General features: G+C 38.8%; 1 protein-coding gene and 1 long non-coding RNA gene across 3 annotated transcripts in view; one reads left to right on the top strand and one right to left on the bottom strand.

Annotated features, from left to right (window-relative positions):
* Positions 1-16,189, bottom strand: part of LOC132403834 (copine-8) — a 336,023-nt gene that overhangs the window by 6,111 nt on the left and 313,723 nt on the right. For both annotated transcript variants that reach the window (XM_059987560.1, XM_059987561.1), the window contains 2 exons: positions 13,219-13,276; positions 10,940-11,013 (listed from right to left, as the gene is read on the bottom strand). In XM_059987560.1, the coding sequence (XP_059843543.1) occupies positions 10,940-11,013; positions 13,219-13,276 (132 nt within the window). The remainder of the gene's footprint in view (positions 1-10,939; positions 11,014-13,218; positions 13,277-16,189) is intronic.
* LOC132403835 (uncharacterized) overlaps positions 1-16,189 on the top strand; it is a 51,089-nt gene that overhangs the window by 30,961 nt on the left and 3,939 nt on the right. Inside the window, exon 3 of the long non-coding RNA XR_009515367.1 lies at positions 13,234-13,347. This is a non-coding gene — a long non-coding RNA (uncharacterized LOC132403835). The remainder of the gene's footprint in view (positions 1-13,233; positions 13,348-16,189) is intronic.

The following is a 16,189-nucleotide window of genomic DNA, read 5'->3' as shown; positions in this document are numbered from 1 at the left end:
ATATACCATTTGGCAGTTAACCTTTGACAGTTGCTTATCATTCTACACACTTCAAATGTAAATCAATAGCTAATGTAGATTAAATCAATGTAAATTTCATCACCATGACAAAATGTCATCTTAAAGCTGTCTCAAATACCTTCCTTTATTTGAAGGAAATTATTTATTTAAGATTTTAAAGAACTGCATTAGAATTAGGGAACTCTGGAAAAACTTTACCCCAGAGGGCTGCGGAGGCTTGGTCATGGACTTCATGCAGACTCAGATTTATTTATCACATGTACATTGAAACATACAGTGAAATCTGTTGCTTGTGCTAACAACCAACAGACCCAAGGAAGTCATTGATACATTGAAGGAAGCCCTGAACACCATCAGACATGAAGGACCTACATTGCTGCCATAAACGCCAGCGGCGTAACGGGCAGGGTTCTGCACACCCAAGGGTGTGCCGGGGGCAGCCTGGGAATGTTAGCACTACATTCTGGTGACAAGTTAGCTTGGTCACAGTGTTCCACAGAACAACACAATGGATAGATCTCCCAATATTATGGGAATTATGTGATACGGTGAGAATACTGTTAAACGTCGAGGCAAAAGATTGTCCCTGATCTTGGTAAGTGATGGAGCAGATTCACAGGGCCAGATGGTCTGCTCCTGTTCCTGATAATTACATTCTTATTATGAAATCTATTATAGTACAAGTAGTTAATTAATTCTGTCTTATGTTAATTCTCCCTTCCAAAATTACATAAAAATTACAAGCTAGAAACAGGGTTTATTGAACTCCATCTAATTTTCTCAACCTCCTCATTTTATATTTTTAAGCTGAGTTTTAATCAGGAATACATGCTGATTTCCCTTACTATTCCAGTATTTATTTCAGTTGTACTAGGGGGTCACACGGCTATGTCACTGTACCATAGCTGCAGCTGGTCATTAGAATCTCCATGCTATCTGTGTAAAGACTGCCCATTCTTTCTCTCTTTATGATGTGGACGCCCTGGGTACTCTGATATCTTCGCACATACCAAATGCAGGCTCATAGTTTAATTGTCTCCCTGCCCCAACTATATCGATGAGTCATATAATCAGCATTATAAATGTGGGGAGTAAATAAGTAAGTAGTGGAAGGTTTGTGTTAAGTGGGTGCTTGGAATTTGGCTGGAAGGCCAATGTTCGTGCTTTTCACTATGACCTCCAGAATTATTGTAGTTTTTCATTGGTTGCCTCTTGTATTTAGTAGATGCAAGAATTCCCTGTGAATGTTCAAATCACAAACTTGTTCTAGATCCCACAGGGGTTTCATTAAAAAAAATTAAGTGGAGAAATCCTGATGGAATCAAACAGTATGATCAGGTGACTACCACAAAAAGAATATAATGTTCAAAGTTATCTTAAGAAATTAATTTTTAGTTTAATATGTTTAAGCCACTTTGGTAATTGGAAAATACGTGAGTTTAACCATATAAAAAAGAAAATGATTTAGAGTGAAGGTTGGGAAGGTCTGTTCATTATCTTGCTACAAGACCCCATTTTTCTGAGGATGACTTGCTTCCATTCCAGTTGTCTGACTTCTGAAGTGGCTCATGCCAAAGTGGACCCAATAGTCTTAGCTACAGGTGGGACACTACTCCTGCCATTTACCATAAGACCATATGATATAGGAGCAGAAGAAGGGCATTCAGCCCATTGAGTCTTCTCAGCCATTCAATCATGGGCTGATCCAGTTCTTCCAGTCATGCCTACTCCCCTGCTTTCACCCCATACTCTTTGATGCCCTGGCTAATCATGAACCTATCTAACTCTGCCTTAAATACATCCAATGACTTGGCCTCCACAGCCACTCATGGCAACAAATTCCACAGATTTACCACCCTCCAACTAAAGTAATTTCTCTGCATCTTAGTTCTAAAAGGACATACTTCAATCCTGAAGTTGTGCCTTCGTGTTCTAGAATCCCCTACCATGGGATTTACACTGAGATTCTAGTGAAAGGTCTTGAGATTCTCAGTGCCAAGATGGACACTCCACTTTCATTTAGAGCTGTCCTTTAGTTGAAGAGCTAACATGCCTTCTGCAGACCTATAGAGAAAATTATTCCCAACTGTAAATCTGGCAAGTCAAATGATTATTGTAGCTTGGATATGAGAGATGCTCAGGTAAGGGTAAGTGGTAAATTTAAAGAGCAAAGTCAAGGCCATGTAATAGAATAGCACAGTAGTAATGATTACAGAGTGTGGTAGAAGGAAGAAAGTGAGTTTTATAATGCCGATCTATCAATGACTAATACTAAGCTTGAGGGTATTTGTAAAAATATTAAATGGAAGGCATATTATTTTCAAGGGATATTGGAAACTTGGTTCCGAAAAAGAGAGAGATCTACAATAAATATAAGCAGCATGGAGTAAATGAGGTGCTCAAGGAATATAAAGAATGTAAAAAGAATCTTAAGAAAATAAATTAGAAAAGCTAAAAGATATGAGGTTGCTTTGGCAAGTAAGGTGAAAATAAATCCAAAGGGTTTCTACAGTTATATTATTAGCAAAAGGACAGTGAGGGATAAAATTGGTCCCTTAGAGAATCAAAGTAGACAGGTATGTGTGGAGCCAAAAGAGCTGGGGGAGATTTTGAACAATTTCTTTTGTTCTGTATTCTCTAAGGAGAAGGATATTGAATTATGTAAGGTAAGGAAATAAGTAGGGAAGTTATGGAAACTATGACGATTAAAGAGGAGGAAGTGCTGGCACTTTTAAGGAATATAAAAGTGGATAAATCTCTGGGTCCTGACAGGATATTCCCTACGACCTTGAGGGAAGTTAGTGTAGAAATAGCAGGGGCTCTGACAGAAATATTTCAAATGTCATTAGAAACAGGGATGGTGCCAGAGGATTGGCATATTGCTCATGTTGTTCCATTGTTTAAAAAGGGTTCTAAGAGTAAACCTAGCAATTATAGGCCTGTAAGTTTGACGTCAGTGGTGGGTAAATTAATGGAAAGTATTCTTAGAGATGGTATATATAATTATCTAGATAGACAGGGTCTGATTACGAACAGTCAACATGGATTTATTGGTGGAAGGTCATGTTAGACAAATCTTATTGAATTTTTTGAAGAGGTTACTAGGAAAGTTGACAAGGGTAAAGCAGTGGATGTTGTCTATATGGACTTCAGTAAGTCCTTTGACAAGGTTCCGCACAGAAGGTTAGGTAGGAAGGTTCAATCTTTAGGTGTTAATATTGAAGTAGTAAAATGGATTCAGCAGTGGCTGGATGGGAGATGCCAGAGAGTAGTGGTGGATAACTGTTTGTCAGGTTGGAGGCCGGTGACTAGTGGTGTGCCTCAGGGATCTGTACTGGGTTCAATATTGTTTGTCATATACATTAATGATCTGGATGATGGGGTGGTAAATTGGATTAGTAAGTATGCAGATGATACTAAGGTAGGTGGCGTTGTGGATAATGAAGTAGGTTTTCAAAGCTTGCAGAGAGATTTAGGCCAGTTAGAAGAGTGGGCTGAAAGATGGCAGATGGAGTTTAATGCTGATAAGTGTGAGGTGCTACATTTTGGTAGGAATAATCGAAATAGGACATACATGGTAAATGGTAGGGCATTGAAGAATGCAGTAGAACAGAGTGATCAAGGAATATTGGTGCATAGTTCCCTGAAGGTGGAATCTCTTGTGGATAGGGTGGTGAAGAAAGCTTTTGGTATGCTGGCCTTTATAAATCAGAGCATTGAGTATAGGAGTTGGGATGTAATGTTAAAGTTGTACAAGGCATTGGTGAGGCCAAATTTGGAGTATTGTGTATTGTTCTGGTCACTGAATTACAGGAAAGATGTCAACAAAATAGAGAGAGTATGGAGGAGATTTACTAGAATGTTACCTGGGTTTCAGCACCTAAGTTACAGAGAAAGGTTGAACAAGTTAGATCTTTATTCTTTGGAGCGTAGAAGGTTAAGGGAGGACTTGACAGAGGTATTTAAAATCATGAGGGAGATAGATAGAGTTGACGTGGATAGGCTTTTTCCATTGAGACTAGGAGAGATTCAAACAAGAGGACATGAGTTGAGAGTTAGGGGGCAGAAATTTAGGGGTAACACGAGGGGGAATTTCTTTACTCAGAGAGTGGTAGCTGTGTGGAACGAGCTTCCAGTAGAAGTGGTAGAGGCAGGTTCGATTTTGTCATTTAAAGTAAAATTGGATAGGTATATGGACAGGAAAAGAATGGAGGGCTATGGGCTGAATGCAGGTCAGTGGGACTAGGTGAGAGTAAGTGTTCGGTATGGACTAGAAGGGCCAAGGTGGCCTGTTTCCGTGCTGTAATTGTTATATGGTTATATTATTTATTAATTTCTTTTGATTTGATTGAAATACTTCACATTTAGATGGGGTAAATAGCTTAGATGCAATATCATTAGAAAGATTCAAAAAGACTAGCAACTCAAAGTTCCAGTTTCCCTTGGAGAGGACAGACTAAATAAAGAAATACCGAGTGACTCCGATAGTGGCAAAATGATGCACAATGAAATAGAAAGACACCGAATCAGAAAATTACTAAATAGAACTGGTGAGTATGAAGAAAATCTTTATACTTACCAATTTTACTTTGTGAAGAAAACAGATAAAGAACACTATTTAGACTTCTCTAGAAACATCTATGCAGTTAGTAATGATGGCAAAACAAATACATTATTAATATTTGAAACAGGCATCACTAATAGACAGAAATAGTTCACAGCGTGAATTTAGAAGGGTTTCCTGGAGCAACTCATTATTAGAATCAACCCAGGCAACATAGATTATGATAGATGTGATCCAGTGTGATGAAATAGGATTAAGTAGCAATATCCTGGAAAGATGTTATTTTGAATGAGCTGGAGTTTAGAAAAATGGAGGGAGGGGCGTGGGGTGGATTTCAATAAAATATATCAGATATTGAAAGGTCTAGATAGAGTGGATGATTTTACTGTGCCCATAGTCTGTTTTTTTATCAATTATGCTATTGTTTGCACTGTTGTAACTATATGTTGTAATTATGTTGTTTTGTGCAGGTCTTGTAGCTTTAATTTTTGGTCTTGTTTTTGTCTGGTGGATTTGGAGCTCCTTTGCGGGGAATGCGCAAGACGGTAGCGCGATATTAATACGCAGCAGCCTCTCCGGACTCTGGATTGGGGATTGCCAAACGTTACGTGGATTTTCTGGTGTAGTCTGTTTTGTCATATGCTTTTGTGACATCATTCTGGGGGAATGTTGTCTCATTTTTTAACTGCTTTGCATTTGTGGTTTCTAAATGACAATAAACTGAATCTGAATCTGAATGTGAAGGGGATGCTTCCTATAGTGGGGGAGTCTGGGACCAGAGGGCAAAACCTCAGAATAGAAGGATCTCCCTTTAGAATAAAAATGTAGAAGAATTTCTTTTGCCTGAGGGTGGTAATTCTGAGCACGTCATTGCCACAGAAGGCTGTCATTGTGTTAAAGCAGAGGCTGACAGGTTCTTGATTAGAGAAGGTAGAAGAATGGAGTTGAGAGGTTTAATAAAGCAGCAATGATGTAATAATGGAGCTGACTCAATGGGCCAAATGGCCTAATTATGCTCCTATGTCATGGTTTTAGTACGGTAAAGAGAATTCAAGTGTAATATATTTATCTTTGATATAAAGCATGGATTAAATCAAGAAATTTGGGGAATTAAATAATTATCTATTACTATAACAGACATATTTCATAATTCACATGAAATGTACATTTCACTGAGAAATTAAAAACTCCAGAGAAGGCCTTCCATCAACAGCTAAGAGAAGTTAAAGGGAAGTATTGGACTGAGGAAAGGTTTCAGTATTTCCATGAAATCTAGAAAACAAAGATGTTTTGAGTAAGAATAGGCAAAGGATGACCATAAATCAGATAACCATTGACGATTGATAGGAAGCCAGAAAAGAAATCGAGAAGGGAATTAGGATAGTCCGGTGACTCTCACGTCAGTGGTAGGGAGTGCATTTGAAAAACCATGACCTAATTGGGGAAAGCCAACATGGCATTGTGCAGGGCAAGTCATGTCTTGCTAACTTGATTGAGTTCTTTTTGATGAGGTGACAAAAAAAAAGGGTAAAGTTAGAGCAGTGGATGTTGTCTACAAGGATTTTAATAAGGCATTGTACAAGGTCCCTCATGGAAGAATCATCTAGAAAATAAAGATGCATGGCATGGTGAATTGGCTGTTTGGATTCAGAACCAGTTTGCCCATAGAAGATGAGGTGGTGATCAAAGGGACTTATTCTAGCTGCAGGTCTGTGAGTAATGGTGTTCCACAGGGATTTGGTCTGGGAACTCTGCTGTTTGTGTATAAATGACCCGGATGAAAATGTAGATGGGTGGGTTAGTAAGTTTGCAGATGATACAAAGATTGGTGGTGCTGTGGATAGTGTAGAAGACTGGCAAAGATATACAGCGGGATATAGATATAGAAGGAGAAATGGCAAATTTAACCCAGCCAAGTATGAAGTGATGCACCTTGATAGGTCAAATGTAAAGAGACAGTACTCTGTTAAGGGCAAGATCCTTAAAATTGTTGAAGAGCAGAGGGATACGGGAGTTCAAGTTCATAGCTCCCTGAAAGTAGATACACAGGTTGATAGTGTGGTTAAAAAGGCATGCCTGTAAAGTAGCAAAATAAAAAATGAAGAGCTTCTAAAAGTCCCTAAAACCGAACAAAGAATGAAAAGAGAAAATGAAGAAATGGCTGAGATTTCACACAATATATTGTTTCTGCCAAATATATAATTGTCTATAATGCCTTAGATCGGGGGTCGGCAACCTGCGGCTCCCGAGCCATTTGTGGCTCTTTCACCTCTGTGCTGCGGCTCCCTGTGGCTTTGGGAAATAATTGGTCAGTATTTAATTAAAATGTATTTTATGTTAGTTTGTTAGCTTTTGAAATGTAATTCTAAATTTGAAGATTATGGTGATCTTGTACAATCTAAGTGTGGTGACATCCGAAACGGCTCACAATTAGCCAGCATTCCGGCTAAGGGAGATAGCCTACGGGGGTTTGTGAGTACGCGTCTTTTGCAGCATCTGCGTCCATGGGGGCTGGGTTGAGAGAGGCTTAAAAGCAAGGCTGTTTAGTTCGAATAAAGCTATCTTTGACTGCAGTTTACTGACACCGCTACAACGTGTTTTTATCGCTGGCTGTCCAGACGGAAGGTGCTGAAACGCTTTGTCGCGTGTCTGGAAGAAGTGAAAACTTTCCTGGGCAGCAAAGGGCTCACCTTTCCTGAGCTGGAACAGCCAGAGTGGCTGGAAAAGCTACACTTCATGGTAGACATGACAGCGCACCTGAACACGCTGAACACAGCTCTTCAGGGGAAAGGACGTACAGCCCTGCACATGTTGGAGGATGTTTTGGCATTCGAGCGCAAGTTGACAGTGCTTGCCAGAGATTTACAGAAAGGCACTTTGTCTCACTTCCCCAATTTGAGAGAGTTCAAACAAGGTCACGACATGATAATTTCGGAGTATTTACATTCTGCAATCATCGCAATGCAAACACCGTTTGGGAAACGCTTCTGTGAGTTCAGAGAGGAAAAAAACACATTATCCTTCCCGGTCACTCCCTTAAGCATCGATCCTTCCCTACTGAATACGACTGCATTGGCAGGTGTGAGTCAACCTGATCTTGAGATGGAACTGGCCGACATAGCCGACAAAGACATATGGGTGTCCAAGTTTAGATGCTTGACAGCAGACCTTGAAGATGTTGCCCGTTCTTGCTCAGAAACACAAATGGAGTGATATTGAAAACCTTCCAAAACCGGACAAACTTGTGTTCGAAACATGGAATGCTATGCCCGACATTTATGTAAACATTAAAAAGTATGCGCTTTGAGTCCTGTCGATCTTTGGATCCACATATGTAAGTGAGCAGGTGTTCTCCAACATGAACTTTATTAAAAACAAACATCGCGCACGCCTCACAGATGACAGCTTGCGATCCTGTGTAAAGATGAAGGTGACGTCATACAGCCCTGATGTGCAGACGCTGTGCGCTGAGGTCCAGGAGCAGAAATCCCATTAACCAAGTATGATAAATATTTTAATTGCCTATTATTTTATGTGTATTCATATTTTTTCATTGTTCAGTGAAATAGTCCTTTTATTTTTCAGGCTGACAGCTGGCTGATGTTATTTTTGGTTTGCTGCTGGCGGAAAATTTAAGTTCGGCGTTTTTCATAAATACAAGAAGGACTCAAATAGACATTGAGTATTTTACTTTAAAGTAACTTTCAACCCAACGTCTTTTTTTCGGAGTTCAAAATGTTTTTGTTGCATGCAGAAATGTAATTTCGTTTTCTCTGCAGGAGTTCATCAATTTCATAAATGCAACACATTATAGTTTGTTTATACATAGCATAAAGGCAAAAAAAACGTTGTATGCAGTGTTATTTCATTTTAAATGTCAAACGGGTTTTGCGGCTCCCAGTGTTTTCTTTTCTGTGGGAAACGGGTCCAAGTGGCTCTTTCAGTGGTAAAGGTTGCTGACCCCTGCCTTAGATGAATGTCATTGACTGTAAAGTAGCCAAGTTTACTGGCTGCATAAAGCTGACCAGAAAAGCAAGCTATGATAATGATGTGGATAATCCATTCGTTAGTAAACTGGTGGCAAGATGGAGTAAAATTCATGAGCTATGGGATTTTACATTTTAGAAGGAAAATTGAAAGTCAAGAATCATTATAATATTGAGAAAACAGCATACAAATGGAGGTTAAGTGAGAATTGTCAAAGGTAGATTGTGTGATAACTTTATTGCAAGGAGCTGGTGTACAAGCATTATTCACAACTATATCATAACTTCCTTCTCTGTATTAGATTTATACAGTCAGCGAACTTGGATATGTTAGACTCAGAATATTCATCGAAGGCATGTTGTTTTACTCAGTTATGTACATGAATATGGATACCTTGTTATAATTTTGTAAGGCTAAAAAAAGACACCACACCAAGAGTTTTATACAAAATGAGGGATAGATAAACTTGGCTCTGAATTGAGCCTCACTTGATTTTTTTCCAGTGATGCAGGTTTTACTCTACGATGACAGATTCGTTTGGACTGGCCAATGGTTCCACAGGGTCAGAAAGGAGGTAATCTCATTGTAGTAGAGAAGATTGAAGATGTAACAACAAGGCATAGATATTCAAGTGAATCAAAAAAACCTAGCGATCATAGGAAATTCAGCTGTGATCATATCAAACAGCTCAAGGGAACTGATAGAAACATCCCAGCTCAGATTTCTTGTGTCCTTATCTTATTTATCTTAAGCTGAAATAGAAAACAAAGATAAACCTATTGCCAAGTTGAGTGTGTCACAACAAACAGCATTGAATTCAACTGTTTTTACAAATTATGACATTATAAAACCATGATAATTTAATGGCACTATTTAACTACATAGACCACTGAAATGTTTATATGCTCAAAACAGTGTGACAATTATAACTTGCTTTAGAAATATTATAAATAGATTAAACACACTATAGCAACTAATGAAACAAAGCAATAATTTTTAAAAATCTTGTTACTTTGAAATACATTTTTCCCAATACAATATAACAGGCATCCAGGAAGTTGCCCTAGGGTTTGGCTTGAGATTTAGATGAATTACACAAATTCTTAACACACTCCTCCACCGCATTATATTATGCAGCATATTGTGAGTGAGTGCAGGCTGAATTGTGAAAATGAAACAATGCACTTCTCTGTTATATGTATCTTGTCACTATTAATGACATTTTGGCTCCAATATTCAGCTGTTAAGCGGGAATACAGATATCACCACTCATTGTGTTTTCTGCTGTGTTTCCAGAATTTTACTGTTCAACCTCTGCATCACTCCAGCTGTAACTTTTTACAAGCCAGACCTTTTTGTTTTGGTGGCTTGCTTTGAATGGATAATCGTAATTCTTTTGATATTTCTGCTACAAACTTTAACATCTTCATTGTTCAAAAACAACGGAACTAATAAGGTCCCAACACTATGCATATTTCAGTAAGGATATTTCCCAAAATGTAAAAGAGGTAAGATTTTGGAAGTTGAATTTAATGCTGTGACATGTGCGACACTTGCTGCTTTCCCAATCTCTAGTATACTTGTCCTTATCCCTTGCACGTTATTTAGTTGTGTGTGGGAGCTGAAACCTAACATATCAAATTAGCAAACTTTGATAAAGTAATTTGACCACACAATAACCCTCACCTCTCTCCATCTTCAGAAGAATGAGAATTTACATACATTTCTCATTTTTTTACATCAGCAAAGGGTAATTACACTTCTTTTCAGACATGCTATCATTTGGAAGTTATCACCATTTCCCTCCTTTGTGATTTACACCTTTATGAAAATTCATTAAGTACAACAGCAGATTTGCATAAAAGTAACACTAGAGAATATTCTAACCGCCTGTAGAACAGCTCCACTTCAAGGTGAGAAGACCAGCCTTTCATGAACCTGATGGAAAATTTAGTATTTTCTTCATGCATTATGCAATCTGCTCGAAAGCATTTTAAAAAGTGCCTGAAAATAGAGTCAATTAATGAATGGTCAAGCATTAGTCCTCGCAAAATCAACTAATTCTGATTGTAGAGTTCTAATTCTCTGTTCAGAGCAAATGCCCAGGAGAACCATGAACATTGGTTCAGGAGAGGCAGACAGTTTAAAATAAAACTTGCAATAATGTGGAAAAGGGAAGAGAAAATGGTCTCTATTTTAGTACAGTATTGTGTCACCATATCCTACAATGGAAAAATGCATTAAATTTTGTATTCAGTGAGCAAAATAAAAACTCCTGTAATATTTTTCAACTATTAAATAAAGAATCAGTTTTACACCACATTATTTTCAGTACATAATTCAGAACCACACCCTACTGCATTTTACCTGAACAATATCCCTCTCCGCGTATCTTCCTCTTGATGATATCCTAACCTCATCCCCATCCAGTTCCTCCATTGCTGCAAACAAAGAATCAATGATAAAGTAAAAACATTTTTCTGATACGACAAAGGAGAGCAGACACAGAACTGGTTTAAATATTGTGCTTGTACACGTCTCTGTTCCCTTTGGTGCTACTGATAACGTAAAATGAACTTTAAGGCTGACTTCACTGTTGCATTAACAATAGTAACTGGAAATGGTGGCTTTTGATAGCAAGAGGGGTGATTACTGTAAATAAAATAATACTATTTTTCTTTTACTATATCTGTAACTTTGATAAAAGGCACCCACATTCACTGCTGACTGAGGTAAGGATAAGCTTATCTTTTCTAGATCTGCATTGTGTGAATTTAATGCCCAAATAAAACAGCAAGGCTTTATACATGCGGTAAATAAGAATAATGTTCTTCAGATTTATTTCTTTGCTCACAAGCTTAAAATGTGACATGGATCATGTTAAATCTTCCTCTCTCAGTTCCTCCCACTTTCTCCAGACTTGAAAGCGACAGTGTAAGAAGAGGTGTAGTCAAGATAACTGCAGAGTCAGTGGTTTGTAAAGATGTCAGCAGATTTCCTGTCTCTGGAGATGGAGACAGAGATAAAGAAAGGGCAAGAGGTGTCAGAGATAGAGCAAGCAATTTTGAGACTGGTGTGGAGATTAGTGGTGAAGTTGTGAAATTGACAAGATCTATATGGGTGGAGGAAGCAGCAACAATGCAGTAATTAATGGAGTAGAGAGAGAGTTGGAGAACTTTACCAGTATAGGTTTGGAACATGGGTTGTTCTACATGGACAATAGAAAGATAGGCACAACTTGGACCCCTGTGTGTACCCATGGCTATACCTCTTCCAGCCCTGTTACTTGCAAGGATGCTATTCCCTTCTTTCAGTTCTTCCATTTCCACGGTGCCTGTGATGTCCTCTTTTTTTCTCAGAAGAAGGAGTTTCCAATCCACTACAATCAATGCAGCCCTCACCTGCATCTGCTCCATTTCCCACAACTCTGCCCTCACCCCATCCAACCCCCCCCACCGACATAACAGAAATAGGGTTCCACTTGTCCTCACCTACCACCCCACAAGCATCCACATTCTCCATCGTTTGTAACAGGATCCCATCACCAGGCATATCTTCCCCTCTCTGCTTTCCACAGGTGTCACTCTCTCCACATCTTCCTTTTCTGCTCATCCTTCCCCACATCCCCTTCCAGACACATCTCCTTGCAACTGAATTAAATGTTACACCTCCATCACCACTATTTGGGACCCGAAACAGTCCTGCAGGTGAGGCAACACAACATAGGAAGCTGTTGGTGTCATTTATTGCATCTGGTGTTTCCAAGTGTGGCCTCTTCTCCTGTATATGATGCAAACTGCAGAGTCTCTTCTTTGAGCACCTTTTGTTCCATTTGCCCTAACATCTAAGATCACCTTGTGCTGAGCTACTTATATTACACTTCCCATTCCTGCACTGTCCACAGCCTTCCCTACTGCCTGGTTGAGGACAGATTGAAGGAACTCATATTCCCTCTTGATGGCCTCCAACCAGATTATATCAAAATCAATTAGCCTGTCTCCAGTAACCATTTGCCTCTGGGCCAATAACCCCATAACTTTTCCACTCCTCCACTCTCATGAAGTGCCTATCACCTTCCCTTTATTTCGTAGTCAACAGTTGTCATCTCCTATTAGATTCCATATTCCATCAGCCTTATGCCTCTTCCACCTCTCATCTCCTAGCTTCTCATATCATTTCAATTCATCCCACTACCTTCCTTCACCTATCACCCACCAGTTCGTTCTCCCCCCTTCCAGACACCCTTTTATTCTAGCTTCTGCCCCCCTTCATTCCAATCCTAATGAAGAGTTTTGTCTCATAACGTCAACTGTTCATTTCCCTTCATCAATGCTACCTGATTCACTGAGTTTCTCTAGTGTTTTGTATTGATCCAGGTTTCCAGTATCTACAGTCTTCATGTGTCAAACAAAAACCTAATACTGCTTTTACCTTAGCTTTCTTAAACAACCTGTCTTTGTTCTAACAGGATCAACACTTTCATTTTCTTATAAATTAACATTATGTACAGTTTTGAATTAACCAGCCATTCCCCTATGTAATTCCATTGAAAATTCTTCCTTATCTACCTTTTAAACATTGATGGAATCAACTAAAATAAGATCAATGCTATTCTGTACTTTAACATGCAATGTTTAAATACTCACCGTCAAATTCTGCAGGCCCAACTCCAACAATGATTATTGACATCGGAAAACAAGCGGCCTTAGAAGATGAAGAAAAGCATTAAATTGGAACGAAGAAAGAATCATTGAGACTTTCCTATGTTTTGAAAGGTGAATGCATTAACAATGGTTCCGTTAGTATCGTAGAAATATGCCAAGACCACCTTTAGTGTACAAGAGGATCCTCAGATGGTTCACAGCTGCTTTCTAGCTGTTTTAATGATAATGTTAAGCATAGTGCTTAAAATTTACTAAGTGTTGAACAATGTTTGCAACTTGATAGTGTGTGGGATGGTAAAGTGTAGAGTTGAAAGAACTAAAATAAACACCTTAAAATAGCACTTTAAATCCTGTTATATATAAGGCATAATCACTGTAATGCTTGCACATCCAGTTCTGAATGTTGATACCATAACACATTAACTTCTCTCCCAAAATTGATATAATCTTTGAATTTATCAGAACTAAAAGTAATTTGGGAATTTGTACACTATTGAACATAACTGATCTCTTATGCTCAGCAACGTGAAGGAAATTTGTACTGGAGAATAGAATACTTATCGTTATCTGCTGTTAGCACCAAGTGTCAGCAGCTAGCAGATCAGTCAAGTTATTGAATGAAAATGAAGCCGAATAACTTTCCCCCAGTAAATGCAACATTCTAATGCTTTCTAAGCCCTTAATCTCTTCTTACTGAATTCCAGCATTTGCTCTTAATAGAACTAACTCATATAAATAGACAGAAATAGGCCCAAGTTCAAGTCCAAATCAAAGGAATTCAGTATGAGTACATTGCAGCTCAACACCAGAAACAACAAACTACACGAGAATAATACAGTATCTCCACTTGGAAATGTCAAGTAATGCTAGAGCAATCCATCCATAAGATGATGAATCCATTTCTCCTGTAAAACCTTACAACAGAACTAACTGTACATATCCAGCCAGAGCAATAGTTCTGCCAAAGGATATATGCTGAAAACAGTACAATGCTTGATGTGAATAATGGCTATACAATTGTGTAATTGCAAGCACATTTGGAATTTAAACAAGTGCACTAAGCATACAGGTTATTAAACTGTCTAAAGATTTCAATTAGTCTCTCTGTATATTCTGTGCAAAGTCCAACAACTGAGCAGGAATGTACTAAGATTCCCTTATTTGCACTGGGGAACCTCCTCTTACAATCTGCAAGATCCCTTGTAATTATGAAGATTTTAGACATGAGAAAGAAAGGTTAAAAAAAAGGGCAATTATATCTTTAAAATATTTGTAATAGGGCAAAATGTCTAATGGTTTGTTTATTCTTAATATCTATCCACTGCTTCGGAATTTCTGAGGGGAGTGGCTACTCACCCAGTTCACAATGTGCAAGGGGAGCTGAGCCTCTAGTGAAGTGGAAATTACAAAGGAATAGTCATATTAAAGTCAGGCCAGCCAGTGATGACAGGCCCGACCATAACACCTGTGAGGTATCTGTACAGCTCCACACCACTGGATGAACCTTCAATTGACTGCAGTAGACAGAGGACCTGGGAATGGTTTGTAAATAAACAGTATCGAGGTGGTACCACAGAAAATTTAATATCACTGGCCTATTATGTTGTGAAATTTGTTATTTTGTGGCAAAAGATAGATTAAAAAAAAATCTTAAAACATTGTTGCTTACTGAAGTACGCATGGCTCTGACTGTGGAGCGCAGCTGTAGTAGTCCTAAATGGGATTATTTGATAATTCCCTTTGGAGCTGCACGCATAGTCTTCTCTTCCTGGCACCATCTTTAAAGGAGTGCATCTTTCATAAGTGTATTATTGGACCGTCCAAAGAAGTCCAAACATACTTTTCTCAGTGGTCATTACAGCAATAAGCATCTTATACTTAAGTAAGACTTAGAAAAAAATTGAAACTATTATTTTGCCAAGACCCATCAAACTGCATGTGTATCATAGCTCTCTGTACCCATCCCATCCATGTACTTATCCAGACTTTTCTTAAATCTTGCAATCAAACCCACATCCATCACTTCTTCTAGCAGTTCGTTCCACATTCACACCACCTTCTGAGTGAAGAAGTTCCTCCTCTAGTTCCTCTCAAATATTCCACCTTTCTCCCTTAACCTATGATCTCCAGTGCTAGTCTCGCCCAACCTCAGCAGAAAAAGCCTTGCATTAACCCTGTCTATACCTTCATCATTTTATATACCTCTATCAAATCAAATATCCCCCCCCCCCCCATCCCATTCTCCTACTCTCCAAGGAAGAAGAGCCATTACCTATTCAACTTTTCCCTATCAGACAGGTTCTCAAGTCCCAGCAACATCCTTGTAAAATTTCTCTGCACTCTTGCAATCTTATTGAATACTTTCCTGTAGGCAGGTGACCAGAACTGTACACAATACTCCAAATCAGACCTTACCAATGTCAACTTAAACATAACATCCCAATTCCTGTACTTAATACTCTGATTTATGAAGGGCAAAGTACCAATAACTCTCTTTATGATTTGATCTACCTGTGATGCCACTTTTAAGAAATTATGGATCTGTAATCACAGACCGGTTTGTTCTACCATACTCTTCAGTGCCCTACTATTCTATATATGTCCTACCCTGCTTTGTCCTCCCAAAGTTTAACACCTCCCATTTGTCTCTCTGCCACTTGTCAGCCCAGTTGTCCAGCCAGTACCACTGCAAGCTTTATTAGCCTCTTTGCTGTCCACTATGTACCCTAATCTAAGCGTCATCCACAAATTTGCAGATTCATTTTACACTATCATCCAAACCGTTAAGATATGCACTCCGTAGCTACCTTGGATACCTCCTGCACCTAATCAAGTGGCCTCTGAGTGTATGTTTGCTCCAACCGATCTACTTCAAGATTTGAAATGCTGTGCATTCAGGGATGCTTTTCTGCACACCACTGTTGTAACGTGTGGATTGGCTGAACTCGCTGGA

Source organism: Hypanus sabinus, chromosome 13 (assembly GCF_030144855.1).
Source record: "Hypanus sabinus isolate sHypSab1 chromosome 13, sHypSab1.hap1, whole genome shotgun sequence".
NCBI lineage: Eukaryota > Metazoa > Chordata > Chondrichthyes > Myliobatiformes > Dasyatidae > Hypanus > Hypanus sabinus.
Note: the sequence above shows the minus strand (reverse complement) of the source record. Positions and strands in the feature narration are given on the sequence as shown.